This window comes from Acanthisitta chloris, unplaced genomic scaffold (genome assembly GCF_000695815.1).
Source record: "Acanthisitta chloris isolate BGI_N310 unplaced genomic scaffold, ASM69581v1 scaffold21943, whole genome shotgun sequence".
NCBI classification, from domain to species: Eukaryota; Metazoa; Chordata; class Aves; order Passeriformes; family Acanthisittidae; genus Acanthisitta; species Acanthisitta chloris.
This window is the reverse complement of record NW_008665759.1, coordinates 111,256-134,115: the sequence shown is the minus strand read 5'-3', so window position 1 is coordinate 134,115 and position 22,860 is coordinate 111,256. Positions and strand designations below refer to the sequence as shown.

At 38.7% G+C, this 22,860-nt stretch overlaps 1 protein-coding gene across 1 annotated transcript in view; it reads right to left on the bottom strand.

Annotated features, from left to right (window-relative positions):
* The window catches only part of AFF2 (AF4/FMR2 family, member 2), a gene marked incomplete at its 5' end in the record, with an annotated part of 117,311 nt that overhangs the window by 50,214 nt on the left and 44,237 nt on the right, over positions 1-22,860 (bottom strand). The window contains one exon of the mRNA XM_009071872.1: positions 13,117-13,154. Coding sequence (XP_009070120.1) covers positions 13,117-13,154 — 38 coding nt within the window. The remainder of the gene's footprint in view (positions 1-13,116; positions 13,155-22,860) is intronic.

Genomic DNA, 22,860 nt, shown 5'->3' with positions numbered 1-22,860 from the left:
TTTCTTCCCTGCTAATTCCATATTTTCCTGATAGATTAATGGGCACCATTTATCCAGAATAAATAAATGTGGAAGGCCCGCCTCCCCCCTTGACTGTGCCTCATCATTTTACTGATTTCCACCAGACCACTGAGCACATTAATGCATGTAAGCCTCTGTCTGGATTCAGAAATTATCACATTTGGTAGAGAAGGAATGCTTGGCATTGCCAGTTTCTTTACGGACTGAAAGTCCTTGAAGTTAAAAAGAAATATATTCCGAGAACTCCAGACTACAATCAACACAGATAAAGTGCAGTTGAAGGATTTTTCTTTTCTTTCCCTGTCTTAAATGTAACCTATGTGCAGAAAGGCATAGATATTCTACACATACTACTCCTTTTTCACCATGTGCATTTATCTTATTTCTTTTGAGAGGCATGTCAGACACATATATTTAGGCTTCCAGCTTGCTAATTTATGCCAGCTAGTGTAAAATTATAGGGTTGAGAATAAAGTTGCAGAATCAAACCTTTATATGTGCTTTGAAGGAAAATTTTCTACTATACACAGTCAGACTTCCACAATCCACAATTTGCTATTTTCACCATGTGCATTTATCTTATTTCTTTTGAGAGGCATGTCAGACACATATATTTAGGCTTCCAGCTTGCTAATTTATGCCAGCTAGTGTAAAATTATAGGGTTGAGAATAAAGTTGCAGAATCAAACCTTTATATGTGCTTTGAAGGAAAATTTTCTACTATACACAGTCAGACTTCCACAATCCACAATTTGCTAATCTTTCCACTTTTTGCATTCCTCACACACATGCATTCACAAACATACATCCTTCACAGGTTTATTGAGGGAATGATATTGCAATGAGCTCTTATACTATTCAGATTACACTGGTTTCTATAAAATGTATTACTGTAGCTGTGCTCCCATGTATCTAAGAGTGTGTTTAATCTACAAAGTCTAACTACATCTATCTAACACATTATCTGCCACTTGGATGATTTCATTGTGTGTTCATGGGGTGCTAATTGCAAATCTGGAATGCAAATAGTATATAACCCTGTTAAACACATTTCTTTAAGAGGAAGAGATATGCCTTTGCTGTATGTCTGCTGTCCCCACTCACTGTAGCTCCAGGTTTTGCTGAGAGGTATAAGCTGATAAAGCCTGTTGGTGCATTTGCTGACATATCTTATTGTGAATGACATTATCATGGCATATTATATCTAAAAAAAAATAAATTGCTAAGGACTGGGCATCCCATTGGCAAGACACGAGCATGCCACATGCCAAGAGAAGCATGCACTCCATGGATTTGTAGGAGCAAGGAAGAGGCTTGCTGCTGTGCAAGCTCTGACAGAGATGTCTGTTGAAGTTCTTTGCTACTTTCATAATAGTCTCTGTCGTTTCTCCTTCCTTGTAAATACACATTAGGTTAAAAACAAAGCCTGGAAATTCCTCCAAGTGAAGCACAAGTGAGGAGCTGCTCAAGTTTCCTAATCCTAAGAGACAGAAAAGGAAGGTAGAGTAGCATAGGTTCACCTTCAGCCCAAAAAACCAGCAGATGAAACATTTTATTTTCTACTAAGCAGTATTCCACTACTTACTGCATTATTGTTTCTAGTATGCTAAATCAGCAATACAAAGGTTAAATTAACCTAAAAGAAATTACTACAAAATCAAGGGAAAAATATAATCTCTTTCTCTACAAGATGCTTTTCTCAATCTTATTTGTTTTTCTAAATACAAACAAAAAGAGGCAGTCTTATTCTTTCCAGGCAGCTTTTGAAAGCCTGGACTTTATTGGAAACCCTTCTGGGTTTTCTTCCTCCACTGCTTGAATGGATTTATTTCCTATTTGCTTAATTATTGCATCTATAAAAATTATCAGTTTTGATGCAATTTATGTTTACATCAGTATGATGAGCAAAGTCAATCATATATATTCATAAATTCATGAGAATATGAAATAGAACCTTTAATTATTACTTAAGTGATAAACTCTGATATTAGTTAAGTGAAAGCTTAATGGGACTTAGTGGGACTTAAGAAGATGATGAAGTATTTTTTAAAATAGGGTTATTTCCTGAAGACCATTTATGGCTCTTACAACCCTGATTGGGTCTAAAGTGACAAGCACCAAGCTATAACATTTAAGAAGCTGTAGAAGTAATATATTCACAGCTTTAGAAACACACTGACTGCACCTGCTTGTTCATGCACACAGTGGCAATGTCATCATTTTGAAGGGAACTGGTTATTCAGTTAAAAAAATGTATCAAGGACTAGGAAGAAGAAAAAAATCCAACAACCCAGAAGGCAGTCTAAAAAAAAATTTAAATCTGTCAAAAAAATGGAAGTCCTCAGTTATAGCTTATCCAAGAATTTATGGAGGGAAGAAAGCTCCACTCCTTTGAGCCAATACTGTTTACAGTTGCTGCAATGAAAATTCTAATTTTGTGCTCTAATGAACACAAAACGATCCATAGTCAACCTTGGCAAAACTTATAATGACTGTGTAATTGAAGTGACTTTGTCACATTAAAAAATATTTCACAAAATTGTAGGAAACAGCCAAGAAATAAAACTATGGGTGGGCAGTCTTGGGTATGTGACACAGGCAGCCATATCATCTTTGCTGCTTGGTACATGTTGGGATTATAAAGCTGTGAGATATCTATCTGCAGTTGCTCTTCTTACGGCATATTAAGGCTAACTGTGTATTACAGCAAATGTTTCATGGTGAATGTGTGACCCTGCATTCAGCTTTTAAAAACATTGTGCTGTTACTTTATCTGGCACAATCCATACGTGTGGGTGGTGCCAGGTGAATCTCAGTGTACAGGTTGTGTGACACTGGTGGACCTTCAAAGAGGTCCTCCCATTTTGCAAATCTTACAGATAAAGGGCAACAAAGAGAACTGGCATCACAGCCTATTGGGAACGTTATAGCATCAAGCAGTGGAACGAGCAAAACATTCTCCAAGATATCAGATTTCTTCAGAAATATTCCTGACAGAAAAGGCAGACACCTGTCTTGCAGGTTTTTGCTCATCATGATGCATGTTCTGGTCTTTTCATTCTTTGAGCTTCTCCCCTCCCTTCCTGATCCAGCAGGGCCCATGCCTTCATCCTCTGGTGGGCAAAATCCTTGACTCCCTCCATCTGCCTGCACACGCAGCTCCTCACTGCCCAGGGATGGGCAGAGCTGATGGAGAGAAGGTAAGTACCAGGAAAGTAGTTCTGTGTCAGTGAAGCACATTAATATTTAACAGATCCCATGCTGAAGTACAGAGGGATCAATTTATATTCTAAGGCCAAATTCTCCTCTGATATAACTCCACCTACACAGAACTTGGCTTTAAATATCATAGTTTTGGTTTAAAATATGACAGAACAAATATTTTCTCTTTAATTACCACAACAGTGACTTCAACAAGCACGTGGCTAAGTCCTGTAAAGAATGCTAAGACCATCCCCAAATGCAATACTAAAACTCTGTTTTAAGTTTTCCTGAATGATATGGGGATTGGACACCTAAGTGTCTTTAGGAGAAATAAATAAATAATCCCTCCCCATTTTCACTGTAGTAGGAATTCTTCCAGAGATCAGTATTTCAGAAGACTTTTCACAGTGCTCCTTCACTTGAAGGACAAATCTGATGCGACATGAAGTTCCATTACGAAGAAACTGTTACATGTGATGACACTGGTTATTGAAAATTGAAATGAAGTGAGAGGAAGCTAACACCAACTTGTATGAAATTCTGCTGTCTTTGAATGACACAGGGAACTCAATATATCTAATCATCAAAGTGAAGCCCATTGGGAACTGAACTGCAGTTGTATTGCAGAAGGTTGCTAGTTGATTGCTAGACCCAAAAGTGCTAAGCCATATGCCACTTATTTCTGTGTCTAAATAGCTTACTATGATTGATACTGAGAGTGGCTCTCCTCTTCACAGTGAAACAATCAGGAAAACAACAGGAATTAGGGAACAGGGTCTACCTATTATCTTTCACAATCCTAATTTTTAACCCTGTGATTTCCCAGAGCTTAATGTAATTTGTTCTTTAATAACTCCTAGTTCATGGTCCATTTTTTTTTCCTGGCAGAACACTAGCTTTTACACAGACCTTAGTGTGCAAACTGCAGTCAGTACATTTTTCTCTTGCTACTGTGGGTGTGCAGCCAGATGAGTCTGATTATAGGGGTTCAGTGTTGGCCTTGAGTGTAAAGATTTTTTCTTCTTTCTTTAGAAAGATTTTTTTTCCACCGTCCTTGTGCCAATCTCCTTGATTTTTCTTCCTCACTAATCTGTCTCTCTGAATCAGCCTTTTCCTGGTGCTCCTCCAGCCTCCCCACACTCAAAGTCGCTCCAAGGTCAGCGGAGAGCCCTCGTTCGCGGCGCTCCACGTGTCCCTCCTCCCAGCTGGAGGCAAAACGCGCTCTGTTTACAATATGCTCAGTTTCCACTTGACGAGGCCTGGAAGCCACTACATATATCTGAACTTAGGTCCCACAGTTAGAGAGCACAGTGCTGTCACGATATGGCCCCTTCCACCATTAAAGAGCCAGCAAACTGGCAGGGTCTGATGGATGAGCTGATACCTGAACATACATTACCTATGTAATGTAAGAGTTGTGTGACTCAACACAGCCTCAACACAGAACACAAAACAAAAATCAGCTCCGACATTACAGGCACCCCTGCTCCAAGTATGCTAATCTCTTCTTTCATCCATGATCTTTGCTAGTCACATAGTGTTACGGTAAAGTGTTCTGCACTTTAAGGAATATCTGCAGCTTCCCTGCCACTATTAATAAAAATATTTAATGCTCTTGTTAGGAGGCGCAATTTGATTACTGAACTGTTATCCAACAAATCCTGAAAACAATTCAAAGTAAATTTCCCTAATATGTCTATTTTTCTATCCTGCCAGAAGGGTTGCTAATGAATTTGCTGCTTGAATGCACAGACAGATTGGGAACTATAACTGTGCTGGCCTGGGCAACATGGCACTGGCACCAAAAACCTATTTGTACCCATGCAAAGTTCTCTCTAGAGTATGTCTCTCATCCAGAGGTGATTTTCCAATAAAATCAGCCTCGATTATTGCAAGCGCAGGAGCAATCCCTGAGGGAGTATATCAGGCAATTCAATACTAGGAAATGTTGTACTAGGCAAAATTAACCTGGTAGCAGTGTTATTTCCTGAAACATTATCTAGCTTTTGCCTTTCTTTTGTATTCATTGATCCTAAATGACTGGAATTTTTTTCTACTTCTCTCACTTAGCACAAGATCATTATTTTTTGTAGTAGTATTTAAAAAAAAAAATGCTTGAAATACACCTGCTTTTCTTTTATTTCACTTACTCACTGCCAAAGTAAGGGACTGTTTGCTGTATGGCAGGTATGGTTTTTGGGGTATACAAAAGGTGATAATAACTAGGGCCACCTTTACTTGGTCCTGTTTGCATGACCACATAAGACAGAGGAACCCTACTAGATATATTACCATGAGGCCACAAGCCAGAAGGGACAAGGAAACTTAATTCTCACCTCTCACATCAAGGAGAAGTGGGAGAAATGTCAGTGAACTAGTGGAGTTTTGCAGTCCAAAAGAGAGCAGGCACAGACCCACAGATTTCAAAGACACACATGACAGCCTCACTTAAATCCCACTGCATCATAGCCCTATCCACTGCCTCTTACCAGGCTCTCCACAGCAGGGACTTTCACCTGTAGAGTGTCTAGAACATGCTAGAACGTAAATAAACCATATAGTCATATAGATACGTTAACACTACTTACAGTTGTTCTCTGGTTATTTATCTTCCAGCCACAAAAAATGGCATAACAGTGAAATTCAGGGGTATGGGACCTGCAGGTTGGTTCCTATGCTGGATGCACCAGCTGTACTGAAACCAGCGGCATAGGTTCTCCCAATTATACCACAGTCAGGACTTTTCTTCAGTTTTGCTAACATTTGTTCCTGGGTTGCAATATCTTCATCGCTCAGAAGCATGGTTTAAAAGTATTTATATAAAAAAGATCACAGGTAGGTAGAAAATCATTGTTACTTGATGCCCAAAGCAAACACTTGGAATAATTTTTTTGAATAAATGTCAAGTAAATTAAAATTAGAAAAAATAACCAAGAGGAATATAAAATCTAGAATGATCAAAACCAGAGAATGAGTGAGGAGAGAGGAACAGGTACTCCTTTGATCAACAGTAGATGCACGCTAACATTGGTAAAAAAATATTGACCTTAACTAACTTTTTTCCTCATCAAAAGGAGTCAGGCAAAACAAGGTTTTGTTTGGCTGAAACTTTCGTTTTTTCACAACGTTTAAAAATGGACCTAAATTTAATCTTGACAAGCTGCATCATAATGAAGGTGTAGAAATGTTTTGAAAAATAACAAAAGTGACCCAGTTAAAATGAAAATACTTTTTTTGTTTCCCAGCTGCAAGACTCCTGACAAATTTTACATAAATCATGATTAGGCTTGATCAACTGGCATATACATGTCTCTGTAAATAAAAATATACAAAAGGTAAGGTCTCTCTAGCTGTCTGAAGCTGTGTGATGGGCACTGAGCAGCCCACCTGCCCTGGCAGCTGAGGGGGCACCTCATGGCTGAATGCAGCCAGTGCTGCTTGATATTGATGGTGTGCACTCAGATTTGTAAGAGATTAAATGAATGAGCTCTCACAGCCTGTTCATCTCATTGTCTTGTAAGCAAACATCATACACTACACAGGCCGTGTGGTAATTTAACCATCAACTATAAATTACACAATCAATCGGAAGCATTTCACTATAAAAGTGCATTGAGCCCATTTGAAAAACGTGTGTTCTCTCCAGGTACCTGTTGTGGTGGTAGCTGAAAACCTTAATAAAGCACAAACTATTTTATATTTCAGGACTTAGCCAATGTGACTCATTTGTACAGTTTTAAGTCCAAACAAACTGCTAGTCAACTAAATTATAACTTATTACCACAGGCTACAGACTTTTAATACATTCTGTGGTTGGAACACGACTGATTTACTGCTTTGGGCCCTGCCAGTAGTTATCATGCATCATTTCCCTAGAAATAAAAATAGCCCTACTGTGGTTATCCTTTGGACTGATAAAAATTTATCTAACAAGATGTGTCAGAGGAACAAATTCAGAAAATAAAGGTAAAATATTAAATAGACTTATTATTTTATGTCTAAAGTACTACATCTTCCAGATGCTGTGATGACTTTGGAATAAAGCAAAAGGTACTGCAAAAAGGAAAAAAGATCTAAAGGAGCAATTGAGCTCTGATAAAACCACATGGGGATAGCTGAATTGTCAGAGCTTTGCAAGAGTCAAAATTTACATAAAAATCAGTATTTAGGGATTAATGCAATATCATCAAAAAGGATTTAATATGTGCGTTTCTTTGCAAACAGTTTAAAAGCGGGAGTTCTGTAATCCATTTCCAACACTAACCTTTAACTTGTGAGAGTAAAGTAATCCTTCGCAACATTTCTAGAGTTCACATTCTGCTGAGGAAACACAGCCCCCCCAAATAAAGCTCCCTGGAAATCAGCAGCAGCATGTGTGCACTGGTTTCATAGTGACACTCCAGGTGCTGACCCTGCATGTCTGTACAGACTCTGCCATGGGGCACAGCTTGCAGAACCAGTGGCATTTGGGAGGGCTGTGAAATTTTGGAGGGACTTTATTTTTGGTGCAATAAAATGAACCATTGACCAAACTGTACCTGTGCAGATGCTTAAGTGGACAGACTAGGAGGACCAGAGGCTAAAGAACATTGTCTGTAATTGCCTGTAAGCAGGCTTTTTCCTGGATTTCTGCTGGGGATTTGAGTGCTTTTGCATGCTAGACTTAAAGTATTAAAACATAAATATGAATGGATTTCTTTGAGAAATGAATATGGGCAGGCAGTTTAGGCTCTGTGTTATAACGGATTTTTAGAACTAATTGAATTGGTGCTGTCTGATTTAGTAGTTCACCAGAAATAGTCTGAGAAGAAACATCGAGAAGGTTTAGAAGCACAGACAAACAGGTGACGATGTGGAAATTGCTTGGGAGTTTTACTGAGAATGAGTTACAGCGAGTTTGGGCTCTTTGTTCCTTTAAAAGGGCTTTAAGTTCTTTAGGTACACACACAAAAATGTCCATAGGTACCTTTGGTCTACAGCTGCCTAAGTATACATGTATGTACAAATACATACATAGAATCACGTAATAGTTTGGGTTGAAAAGGATCTTTTAAAGGTCATCTGGTCCAATCCCCCTGTCCTGAGAAGAGATCTTCAACTAGATGAGGTTGCTTGAGCCTCATCCAACCTGACCTTGAATGTTTCCAGGGATGAGGCATCTGCAGCCTCTCTGGGTAACCTGTGCCAGTGTTTCACCACCCTCACTGTAAATAACTTCTTCCTTATACACAATCTAAATCGACCCCCCTTCACATACATACATGTACATAGGGCCATCCTCCCATACAATTATCCATGCATGGGAGGCTTTTTCAACATAGACATGACATACATTTTTCATCTCTTTTTAAATACAGGACAGGAGACACCCTGCAGTGAAAGAGCTGAGCATGTGTACCAATGGCATGCTGCCCCTTTTGTACCTCTATTGGGTACAAATGCTTGATCTGACTGGTTAAAAACAAATCAACTTTCAGACCTAGCCCACTGGCCTGCACCTTTGCCAATGGGAGCAAAAGATCTGTTTATGGTTACTGCTATTACAGCATACATTAACTGACCCTCAGAGTCTGACCTGCTCGCCCTCCTGCTTAGTGAGTCAATAAGAAAATCCTCTGGCTCTGCATGACTTGCTTAGACCTCAGACCTTCCATGCAGAATAAGGTCTATCCAGAGAGGCAAAAACAAGGTGCCACTCCAGCTGGTAAAACAAAGATATTTTTAAAGTGCAGTCAGTAGAAACAGTCACTCCTATTCCATGTATAATCAAGGATGAAAAGGCCACGAAAAATACCACTGCGCTTTGCAAATGAGAGGTCAATTGAAATGTCAAGATATCAAATGTTAATGGATTGCATTTCCAATGATGGTTGGGATAGAAAGCCCAAGTCAAGTCAGATGCCCTTCTGAGGAGAAGATGAATTTTATGGCAGGAAAAGACAATAAACACCAGAAATCTTGCTGGTTAACAAACTTGTGGCTGATGGAAAACAAATATATTTTGAAAATATAAAAAGCAGCAGGATTTTAACACAAGCTATAATCCCAAAACATGTATCTGGAAGTCATTAAAACTACAGCAAATTTAAGCATATGCAGGTGTTTGGGGAAAATGCCATTACTTTCTATTGAAGATTTTAAAAGGGACTATAAAAGAAGGAAGTATAAAGGACACTCAAGGAAGGCAATGTTTTCTCCCCTGAAGCAAGAAGTCACTTCCAATATTCTCACAGTTCTACAGCAGTTCATGGACTACATGACTACACTCTTAAAAGCATTCATTTTCCCTTCAAAAATTCTAATTTCTTTTTTACAAAACTCTTGTACTTTGTAGCGTTGGATGACATCAGGTTCAAGCCAAATCATTCTTTCACCTGCCCACATTTTCCCATTTGGCCACTCCCATAAAGGACTCTAATCTGAGGCATTTGTTTTGAGTGACATTGTATCTAGTCCTTAGTCAAAAAGGAACTGCCATGCAAAGAACTCATCATTTTATATGAAAACCCTTGAAAAGAATCTGTTTATCTTCCTAACCAGTCTCTGCCCAACTAGTAGACATACAGCCTTCCCAAAGCTACTATTGGATTTTAATGATATCACTGTTCTCTCCCTCCTCCATCAAATCACAGGGTATATAAAAGATTAATTCCTCTGGATGTGTCCTAATTCAAAACCATTTCTCATGCAACAGTTCCTTAGAAATAAACCCTCCACAGGGTAGAATTGTTTAAATCATGTTACCTCTTTCAGACTCAGGGATAGGAACTGCATGGTAAGGACCAGCAACCTAGGACTTTATGTCCAGGAAATCCCTTTCCTACCACAGACTCTCAATGTAAATATGAACAAAACCAATGGGAGAAGGCAAGTGCTTCTTACATGACAAAGGGAGGAGAGCATAAATAAGTTAAATGTAATGAAATCTGCAGTTATGGGGGCCACTTTGGTGCCACAGAAAAGGGTCTTATGTTTTTGAAGAAGTTAACTGCATTATTTCCACCTAAAAACATGCCCCAAACAGCTCTGCAGATACAGCAACTTAGAAATTTTCTGTGCACTTATTTATAGCAATATTATGTCAGATGATGCAACCAATACATAAAGATGAGTTCTATGGAGGTGTTGTGGTTGTGCCTTGCAGTGCTACAAGCAACATGGAATTGAGACCAAGCCTTCTGAGGGAGCCAAATGCCACCTGAATCTACCCTGGCTGTCATGAAGTTCACACCAGTTAAGCCTAAGCACGGACAGACACTTGGACATTAAGGAAACAGCTGCTTGGCTGCTTTACTGAACTGTAAAAAGAAAACTTCCTTGGTTTTCCTTTCCTAACTGTTTAGTGCTGGAGGGATTCAAAAGAACATAAAAGAACAGTAAACTTCCTACCAAACATTATAACAGCAACATTAATAAAGTGAGCAATGAAAAGTAAATAGTCCATTTCTACAGAAGTCTTCATCATCCTCCTAAACCACTAATATGTTAAATAGTGTCACTATTAGCTCTGTCCAAGGACTCTATATAAGCTATAGTATTTAAAAGGGAGTAATTTCTGCTTCCAGTTTTGGGACACAAGAACTAAATCAGCTTAACATAAAAACAAGGATATTTTTTATGCTAATGACAACTGCGAATATTTTATATATATAGATCTATATATGTAAAAAAATATATTGTAGCAGATGTCAAATGCAGTTAGATTCAACTCTACTTATTAGTGCATGGCTTTTAGCCAAAAGCAATTCACATTTGCAGAAGTGTACTATCACATATGTCTTAATAACAGAAATGTGTTTTTAAAAATGTATGTGATAAGTCACATATGGTAAAAGGAATCTGTACAGCTTTCAGCCCTTATGACAATGGAAGCTACTAACTTTATTTTGCATAGCTGAAGAACATTAAAATTCAAGTGAAATTCTCCTTGACATTTGAGAGCTACAAAAGCAGCAACTAAAAGCTAGCCAAGCCTGAGCTGTACTAAGTGAGGCTGTGACGCTTATATAAACACAATCCATGGCTACTACTGCTATCTTAAAGACACTGTTCTTACTTTTGCCCTGAGAGCTAATATTTTAGCATACAATCATAATTGTGTACAGGTACCTCAAATAGTTACATGCCACTGAAAAAAAAAATCTAGGCAGATTTTTCAGCTGTTTTGTTATGCAGAGTGTAATTAATATGTATAATGGATTCCCTAGGGTACTAATTGAAGCTGCCACCATGAACATAGTCAAAGAGAAGTTAAACAACCAGTTGGGGGAAACATGACAGGGTGAAATACACATATGTAGGTGGAAAGAGCGAGACTATCCATCTGGCCTTCTTCCATTTCAAAATGTTACACTTACTCAAGTCGTGTAAAAAATTATTTAACCTAAATCACATCAATTTCCAAATCTTTCCGGTGGATTAATTGGGCATCAGTGCCACATACATGCTGTTTAATAACTGCAATGCTCAATGTCTCTGTTATATGTGGGGAAAACTCAATTCAGTTGAGTCATTCTTAAGAAATTGACTCAAAATATATGTTAAAAAAAGTGGATGAATGATACATGATTATTTTGGAATTGTTCCCCAGGACTTTCATCACCTTGCAACTCCTGGATCCTGTATAATGTGACATGAAAACACAGCTCATTTCACTCTCTATTAAACAACCACCAGCTAACAATGACTTTAATTCAGCTTGCACTGAATTTGAACTAGCCCTATAGGCAAGAAAGGTCCCTTGTCTTATTACACGTGCTATCAGGTCCCTGCTGGATCCTATTTCTAATTTTTATCAGACTGAATGAAACATAAAGAGAGAGTGATTTATGGTCATCTTACATGTTGCCTAATCACTCCAAGGAGTGTTCGTACAAATTTTGTGTCCACTTTATAAGGTGTAAATGACTATACATGATGGAAGTCAAGTGAGAAGTAGAACTGTATTCTTCTGTTATGTGTGCTAAAACAAAATGATCTGCGAGTCCTGCCAGTGCATGTTCTTACAAATACAAACCCACTCCAGTCCAAAAATTAGCATGATCAACAAAGTAGAACATTTCCTCTGTCTGTAACACGAGTATACCCTTACAGGAACTTAGTTAAACTGCTATGATCACATACTGAAGCTAAAAATATGTGTTTTATTGGTACATAAGAGCCCATAAGGACTGGAGTATTCATTATTTAACCAGAATCACTGATGCTGGTAGCTTTAACTGAAAATGCCTTTTCTCAAAGAGCCAGGACATCTATATAGCAACTTTCTTAATTCAATGATATATGGTTGAGTGTTGCTGCTGGTGCCCTAAGATTTAAGAACTTCTCATAAAATGCCCTTGAAATTGCTCCCTGGTAGCTTGCTCATCCTTCACAAAGCCCTACTGTAAAAAGCAGAAACATACATGTGGGTATGATGTGAGAGAGATGCACACACAGAGTGAGAAAGAGCTCTTAATCAACAGCATGGCAAAGCCTTGATACATAGGTGCAAAATATTCCCATGTGTCTAGAAATTATTTGGCATATTTCTAGTTATTTCCCCCCCGTCAAACCTTCTTGAGGATTGCAATTAAAAATCATAATCTTTTTAGCATGTACAAACCTCCCCAAGGCTAGGAGCACTATGTATTGAGTATGATTGTGATTATTTGGCAGCAACACATTAATTTATGAAAACTGGATGAAACTTGGGGAGTGTAATCATTAGGGACACATAAGAAATCAAAAGCTTTCCTCAATGATATTGACCTTTTTATTGCTATGATTAGGGGCAACATGAATTCTATTTTGTCTTGCATCACCCTCCTCACTGTCCCAGTCTTTTTAGCCATTGTATATACAACAACGTTGTCAAACTGGCATTTTCAAACAGATGTAAAAATAACTTACTTTACAGGAATGTTTCTCAATTTTGTCTTTTCAGCAGCCTGCAAACAGAAGAGGGGTGGGGGAAACAAACCATTAAGCGCCACACCAAAGCACAGCCAAGCCACAAGCAAACGTCAACCTGTGGAAGCTCTTCAGCAACACACACTCTGCAGCTGCTGCAGCTGGGGTGAGGGCTGCAAGAGCCAGACCCTTCAGAGAGATAGTGCTGTGGGTTTGAAATACTCCTACCCCAGTTTGTGATATCAGTGTGGTTTGTTTATTTTTAATGGCCACAAGTGTTTAGGAACTGCTCATTCAGGGCTATTACTTCATTTCCCACGCTGAGGTCTGGCCCCTTTGTCACAAGCTATCTGTTCCTATCTGGAGCAAGAACAACAACAGGAAAAAAATAAAGGGAAGAACAGCCTCCATTTCCAAAACAGTTTTTATTCACCGGCAACAGAAAAGGGCAAGGGATGACCAAATGTTCAGATCAATTTCCTCTTGCGAAACCTTTGAGAAAACACACTCCAAATCATCTAAATGAGTAAATCTTTGGGCCTCTCGGCCTGCACCACCTCAGACATGGAGCCTGGTTCCAGTTTATTGCTGAACCCATTGATCTGTGTACAGTCCATTTATCATTCATGAAAAGAGCCAGTGATCTTCACAGTATATTAGAAGAAACAACTCAGATCATCTGTCAACGGCCCTCTTATTTCTGTTTCCCTCTCCACGGGGATTTCATCTCCTTCGATTCTTCTTGAATTAAAATGTTGCTAAGCAACACAGCTGGGGGCACCGATGGCAGAGCCGCGCCAGTCTATCACACTGGTTAAGCTGCTCGAGATGTTAGCGGAGATTTTTTCTTTTAATGCTTCTGTGGCATAATTATGTAATCTGAACTGACCTTGCATCCCACTCTGGTTTTGTTCAGAATAGGTAAATAACATTTTAAAGAAAGAGGGCTGGAAATATCAGCGTCAGATAAACTAGTGTTGTCGTATCATTTCAGAGAATTCCTCCTAGTGTTTGTAGAACCAGACTGTAATAGATTTAAATGTGGAAAGCGGTCAGATGGTTAGGGAGATTACAGGCATGGACAGTGGTGAAAGGCAGAATTAAGACAACTGATCCATAAACCTATTATAGGAAGGAAAGTTTCAGTCCCTAATTACCTTCAGAGATATTTTTATAAAGTCTACCAAAATTTAAGAAATGGGTTTTGGTAAGGAACTTTAACCTCTGCTATGCTAAGGGATGGAAATAAAATGGTTCCTATAGAGGAACTGCTAATATTAGTGGTTCTGAAAAATGCTCACATAAGCCCTTTTCAAATTAAATCCTTTATGAAAACTGACTAAGTTTTGAAACCTATGGGACCTGCATAACTGGGTTCCAAACTCTGCCAAAATGAGTTTTCCTTTGGGCTCTACGCAGGGGCTAGGTATTCAAAATACCTGCTGCTTTGGCACTTTTGCCTCCAGTCATAGCAAAGGTTAAACCTGAGGTTAAATCCATGGAAATTCCTAATAATGATTTCAAAATTTGGGAGAAAGAATGAGACATGGTGAGAGCTTGGATGGGACAACAGAAATCCTCTGGGCTGACTCCCAGCGTGTGAAGAAAAATGTGGTTTTTTTCATTTGGATTATATTTTTCATCTAACGAATAAAATGATGAATGCATGATAGCCATCAATTATATTAATTGTACAGTAGGGGTGCTAAATAAACACTGAAACCCCAGGAAATGCTAAACTTCAGATTGCACAAGTAAGTGTTACAGATCCAAATCTAATTATGTCCTCTCAAACAAGCCTATGATGAAATGGGGTCCTGGCCTCAACAGTGAGACAGTGGGAGTTGTGTCCCTTTCCAATGATACTCTCCCCAAACTCCCTTTTTCAGTGGCCACATGCAAATGCAGAGTCAGAAGCATGTTATTAAGAAACTTTCTAAGTAATAAACTACATGTAACAACATAGGAAGGCTTCATTTAAAATGGATCAAAACACCATCAAAAGTGGCATTTCAGTTTCCCAAACCTTCCACTAAATGCCAAATTTCAGTCCCATCCTGCAGGAAACTAAAATTATTTTTAAAGCTCTTAAACATCCTTCCACAGTGTCACAAGTCTTTTTGACTGCACAGTGGTATTTTGCCTGACTTTTCTATCCACCAAAGAGCTGGACTATAACAATTCTGAGTTGAAGCATGCAAAATGTGCATCTAAATCAATTTATTTTCCCTTAAAATATTGAAAAATCACTACACAAAACCAGGTATCAAAATACAGCTAAATAAGAGAAAACAGAAGAATGGAGAGTGCCTAGGATCACAAGTAAATAATGATAATGCAGTCAATTTAATACAAAGTGCAGCAGAAGACATGTGCGTGATGGTGTGAGCTAAACTGTTTACATGAAAGATTAAAGAAGATGAAGATATTTCAGGGAGTGAGAACTGGCAATGTCAAAGTCATAGAATATTAAAGAGCAGAGTCTAAACTGGATGTTTGATTTTTGACCGCTTAGCTACGTTGATGGCAACTATTTACCCTGAAAGAAATGCAGTAGCTTTAGGAAGAAAGAATTATAGACATGTTTTATTTTATTAGACCATAATATTCTGGCATGTATCTTTCCTTAGATTTTAACATGGAGAATTTCCCCTTTTCTTTAACCTTTGTTACCAGGAGAAGGGACTTTCCTAACTCTTAAGAAAAGGCACTTGCTGGAGGGATGGTGTCCTTCACACGTGCTTGCCTATACAGAACCCAAAAAACATTGCAAATGCTCAGGTTAATGTACACGCCAGCCTAGTTTAATGTCAGATCATTAGGCAACTGGTCATTTCCTATTACAAATAATTTACTTTGCCTCTGAGTGGGATCACAGTGATCTTAAACACAGCATAGAATACGTCAGGGATTCCGTCTGACAAAGAAATGCAGGATCTGTCCTTCTGCTTTTATTTGTCTTGTAGGTGTTGCTCATTTTCAAAGCGTATTTGCTGCGATATCATGAGCATGCCCAGTGGCAGAAGATAAAGGAAGGCGAAATCAAAGTGACATTGAGTAACTCTACACATTAAGCTTTGATGCAGAAACATATTGTTTGAAAATATTTGGTGTGCAGCAGGTCTGTCAATTAGAGCTAATTATTTTTCTCTGATCAGGAAGAATGCAATCTTGTTTTAGGCAGGTTTCTTTGAAATGTACGTCTTTTATATAACTTCATTATAGGAAAATACTTCTTCCAAATTACTTCTTTTCTGGGCTGCTTAGCTATTGACTCAAATTGTCTGTGTTGAGTAGTTCTCTCTGCTTTGATAATTAACTTTTGATCATTACTGAATTTAGCAGCTCTAGTCAGACGTGTTCATAGCCATCCTCCACAACTATTTCAGTGTTCATCGCCTTTAATCTTTGAACAAAATGATCTCATTGAGCCTCCATCAGCCTCGCTACTCAGTTAATAATTCCTGTTTCTCATCTTCGTGACTGAGTTTGATTTGTTTTAGACTTGATGCAAGCTTTTGATTATTAATTTAAGATATTTCAAAGACAAACAAGTTTTAAGAGTTATTTTTTATCTTATATTCCTAGGCCTTTACAAATAAGAAATGAATTTTAACTTCACAATGAGTCCTAAACTTCACATATTAAAAGTACTGTCTAGAAACAGAGCAGGTGGGAGGTGCCCTGAGTGAGAGATGCTGCTGCAAAAGATTGGAATGAAATTGGACTGGTATAATGTAACATTCAATGGGTGTTAGGAGAATTACATCATGGGACCTTTGCTAATTTTGAGCTTGAAAACATGCATTAAAATAATTTAGGATGATTAGAAAATGGAAGCCAGAGTGAACTAGACAATCATTCCACTTTAATTTGTAATTTTCTTCTGAAATTTTTTTAACAATTATGGCCTCTCCATAATTGTGCTTCTGCTCTCTAAGACCTTATTTCAACAGCTGACTCCATTTTTGAATAAGAAGGAAGAAGATGAAGAATACATGAAAAGCAGTAAGACACAGAGGATCACCCATCAGAGAATATTCGCTCAGAGATGTTTTACCACGACTTTTGTGGCTGTGAATGACTCCTACCTCTACACTTAATTTTGGTGCTAGTTGTTTTACCATTAATCAAAGAACCACCTGCACTGTGCTTTACTTATTCTGCAGTGTGGATCTAGCCACATGATTATTTTGTTAGCAAGTATTTAATGTTGCACAAAAGAATAAGCACACATGAGAATAAGCACAGACTGCTTCTAGACTGTGCACAAGGACTGCATAATGTGAAAAATGATACTTTTTTTCATCACCATCAATTATTGGACTAGCTTTTGGATAGAATGAACCAGAAAAAGTACTCTAGTCAGTACAACTTTCCTGCATCACAAACCCCTGAGGGGGATGAACTGACAAGAGGACAGTTCAAAAATAACAAAGTGAAATAGTTGGCATTTGTGGAAGGCAAATTATATTTTCAGTGAAGTGTTACAGGGGAAGTGTCCGCTAACAAAAAAAATGATACATTTTCTATTGCATAACCGAAATTCCAGGATTTTAATGGAAAAGTACTTGATTTTGAGAAATTGAGCTGAACAAAAAAAAAATTTTTTTAAAGACAGATGACACTTCATGCCACATGGCAGAAGAAGGCAGATCTCCATGCTTAAACATTTTCCCTTTTTCCATGAGCTGCTACAAATCTTACTCAGGTTTATCTCCCAGTTTCTAACCAGCTCTGTCTGCTTGGGTGAATATCCAAGTCACTGTATACAAGTAAGTTTATAACCCACCATGGTGTTCTCCTGTCCCGCAGGTATAGAAGAGACTCTTGGAGACTCAGTTTTATACTGTGCTCTTATCTATACAGAATGCCTTACCTATGATCCTAAGTAATGAAACAAGAACCCTGACTTACTGACTGCGCTGTACTGTGCTCTGATTCTGCAGTACTACAGTTAGTGCTAACTACAACTTCCTGTGGAGGAGAAGAACATGGTGTGCAGCAAACAAAGCAGCCACAATTGTGCTAGGAATCAGAGAGCCCAAACCCAGGGGCTCTTCAGCATCAGTATGTGATGATATATGTATAAATATGTGTTGTGTTCCTTATTTTTTTCCTTCTTTACTTCATTGGTCGCACTCTCCTCTACCTGTCCCCTAATGTCAGCAGAGGAGATTGCATTTTTTTCTTGCTAATTGCCTTTGACATGAAGTTGGCAACCTTGTATTTGAGATTCTGTGTGTGATGTTCCGAGTCAGCCTCACCTCGAGGACAAAATGCCCAATGTTACTGTATTTAGGACCAAAACCAGTGGAGAAGATACTCTCCTCCTCAGGTCATAGTTTTTAAAAATATGTGGGATGGATCAGCTAAAATCCATTTTTTGAAATACCAAGTTACCACGCATGTGGTATCTACAAATCAGAATGGTTCATTGAACTCTCACTGTGTATGAGGCACAGAGAGCTCCTCATCATTGCTTTGAGCAATACAGTAACCTTCATGGCTTCACAGAGAGATGCTCAGGAATACTTGAAATACTGGAAATTTCATTTCAGTTGTTGCAGTGGAGGCTGGGCAAAATGAAAAACAGAGTTTAAGTGACCAGATCTAAAACAGTCTGTCTGTGGTTTAGGAGTCACCTTCATCCTTTATGTAAGAGAACTGCTTTTAATTGAGCAACAACATGGATATATTTGAGCTTCTGTCAGCATTTTCTCCCAAATCCCTGTTTTTTATCAGGCCAATGGTGGAAATCAAACTAAGGAAGTGTGCAATGGAAAATGTGACCACTTCCAATTCTTGAAGAACTTTGCTGGTTTGTTGTTTGTTTTTTTTTAATGGAGCAAAGAGCTGTACATACCAAGTGTGCAGTACACTCTGAGGACTGCTTGGTTGCTTGTGTAGACATACCTGAGCAGGTTTTAAATTGGCTATACTATAATCACTGTTGCTTTTGCCACAAAGGCTTCAGTTTACTCAGTGTCTTTGGTGAACTTTACAATACAAACTGTTAGGGCTATCTGTCAGTAAACAGATGTATTGCAAAGATAACTCACATAACATGCATACTTACTTTACAACTTCAAAACTAATGTACCTTGACCAAAAGGTTTGAAACAGTCCCTTACTTTCCCATAAAAATGCTTTTGGTGGGAAGTTGCTATTTCTACTAATTCTGACTCCTCAATCCAACAAAGGAGAAATTGTAATATGACATTGCAAATTCCACTGATTCTATTTTTGCAGTCCTACAAAACATTGTAACCCACACTTGGTGACACTGCCTTGGCAGGGGGTTGGACCAGATGATCTCAGGAGGTCCGTTCCCGTGCTAACTATACTGTTATCTGGTGATTCTGTGATTGTCAAGTTAATTTAAAAATGCTAACCAATGTCTTATGAAGTCTACCAGACTTACATGCTCTGACAATACCAATTGACTCGGTCATTGCAGAGGTCTATGGCAGAGAACAGAACTCCTGGCTAGAGCTAGGCCTGATTTTCCTAAGAATTGCTTTATTTGGAAAACAATTATACATCCCTGGTGACAGAAGAAGTTGGGAAAACTGTACTGAATGGTCCATGTTTAAGAATAAACTTCCAAATTGAAATTCCGGTTTGAAATAATATAATTTTCTAGCAAATAATTTCTACAAATTGATTACAAATGACCAAGGCTTAATATATGATAATCCTATTGTGTAAATACAAAAGATCTAACTAGGAATAAAACATAGTATTTGTCATTGTCTTATTTACTGATGATTTTTCTAAAATATCTGTTTGGTTCAACCCTCCAGAGGGCTAATAAATAATAAAAAACTCCATTATTTGTTGGGTTTACACCATAGCCACATTTGAACATGTTAATCACATGATTAACAAATTGAGGAGGCAAAGGGAACACAGAAAAGGTCAAGAAACATTTATAAGAGAAACGAAATGCCTTTTCTAAACTTCCTCCATGAAATAAGCAGCAAAAGAAAGATTTCAAATATCCTTGTGACCTTAGTGTTCAGCTGCAGTCAGTCACCACAACTTGTGTATTCTTCAGTTTCCCAGTTCTAGCAGAAGAGCAATCCGTTGCACCCCTAAATTTTACAGGAACAGTGCAGATATGTTGTGGTCTTATTATGGGGGGTGTGTGCGTGTATACATATACATATGAGGTGTACTTTTAGAGTACAATGTCTGATTGTTACTTCTGCAGTGTTCACAAGAGTTACAACTTGCTTCCAAAAGGGAAAGGAGGACAGACAGACACCTCAGAAATAGCCCCTTGTACTCCTGCTAATTTCTACTTTATGCCCTTAGATTTTCCTTTGTGGCAAAGACCTTTATCTCATTCCTTTGGGAGCCCAACCTATCCACAGTCTCCTCCCTTCTCTAAATAAACGAATAGTTCCCTAGACTTGAGAAGTAAAAGGGCAGAGTCAAAGGGTAACAGCAGTGGCAGTGAATTATGTTGCTAGTGTTCGTGCTGCCCATTTATTTCTTGTGCAGGAATAAAAACTTTAAGGGTTTTAATTTATACTGAACGTTACATCTATACTGAATGTTAAATCTATTACAAGCAGGCAGCAGAGACAACAGAGGTAAATACACATGAAATAACTCTTTGCTGACCTTGGTCTGGCTAGTACATTGCTCAGATGACTTAGCCAATTACTAAATTGCACAGTTCCAAAAATTGTACTTAATAGCATTGCCATGAAATTGGTAATTTTGTAAAGCAAGCACGCTCTCCATGAGAGCACCCTGCTCAAATCAATTGCACTGCCGCACTGTGGTCCTGACCTGTCTCTGTGCACACAGAGAAGGTCTGTTCTGGGAAGATTCATCCTGCCAGCATAGAATGGAGCACCTCCAACCCCAGCAAACCTTGCAGTGGCAGACGAATTCATTGTAAGAAAAATTAAGGTGTTCAGTTTTCATTACTGTTCTCCTTCTGGAATACCTCCAGGGGAGATCAACTTTCACTTCTTCTCCCCCAGTTCTGGCTGACAGAAGCTAATTACTGGATTTATCATGCCCTTTTCAGCACCTACTTTACACTTGTTCTAGCCACCTATGTGTCCCTCCTTCAGTCTTCTGCAACCTTCCCTGTCTCAAACTCTGCACTAGCACTATCCTCTACTGGTGTAAAAATCTCTCAGGAATTCAGATTTTGAAGTTCACAGACGGTTGCTTGGGCTTTTACAGAAGAGCGATGCTGCAGATGGCCAGTGTAAGAAAGCCAGACTTTCTTCCCCAAAATGCTTCACAAGACATTCATGATAAAAATCACACTCTCCTTTTGAGGAGAAAAGGGAGATAAATGTTTCCTATGCAATCAGATTAGTGAGTGCTGAGCACTGAGATGTCCTGCAGATATCACAGAATTCAGATTCATTTTTACAGGACAGTATGGCCAAGTCTGGCTTTTCTCTTAAGAACAGCAATGCTGGTGTCGATCAGTTATCTCACCTGCTGCTGCCTCTGCTTTTTCCCAAAACAATACAAGGCTTTTGCATAGCAGCATACGTAGCCAGAGGCCCTAGGGAAATAGAATTTTCTCCAAACTTATAATGCAGACTCTTTTCAAAAATTTATATACATATATACACACACAGAGTACATGGCCTGTCCTGTGGACAGAAAGTCACATCTTCCTCCGCCCTCCCAAACCAAAAAAGGCTGACAGATCTCCAGCAACTGGTCCTTACAGCTAGACTGAGGAACAACTAACCTTTTCACCTCTATTTAACTAGTGATCAGGGCTTTTTAAAGCTTCTCCTTCAGGTGAATGATGTCTTACAGTGTGGCTGACAGAACCTCGAGTCTTTGGGCTGGTGGCATGAAAAACGAATCCCAAGAACAGCACCTATTAAAAAGAGCACTGAGGGGCTAATGGTGTGTCTGTTTACTTGTGTGGAAGTGAGGAAAGGACTTCTTGAAGATATATCATGTAAAAGTTCTTTTCAACTAAGGCACTTCAGTCCCACTTTGGTAGGGCTGCCTGTCTGCCAGCATTTTCTTTTCTTGTACTGTTTTCTCTAGTGAGGTGGAGGCCTTTTGAGACTCTGAGCTGGCAGTGTCAACCCATGGCAACCCATGTTGAATGGGAGGGACAGGGCTCCTCCAGCTCCTGTGCTGGTGTGGGCAGCTGCTATCCCAGAGCCCAGGGAAGAGCACAGCTGCAACATGCAGGGGCAAACTCCTTGTTGATCTGTAGTACTGTGCACTCTACAGCAACCATTTGTCCTGAGGGTTGTATTAATCCCCTTCCTCACTGATGGATGACCTCCACAATAGCAACATGTTTGGAAAAAATTACATGTTATTCTGTGAATTTCAACAAGTTAAAAGCTTTATTGATAACATTGAGTATTTTTGTGGCGTGCCATGTTTTTTTGCAGAAAGCTCAGCCCAGATCTCAGAGTGGTTACTGAAAGCTTTTGCAGATAATAAACAAAGGATATGAACCTACGTCATTACAATATGAATTAGACCTTAGGTATGTCAGCCAACAACTTTCCTACTACCAAAGATTTGCCTAACAGGAGCTGGAGTATTAATTTACACAGCTGATGACATATTCTTGTTCCAACTAGTGTTACGCAGAATAAAATAATTTGAGTATCAATTAAAATGGACTGAGGCAGAAAGAAGGGACATATATTCATGAATGGATTTTTCATGGTTATAGACTGACAAGGTTGGAGAATGGCTGTATTACCCTAATAGCTTCTGTTTTCA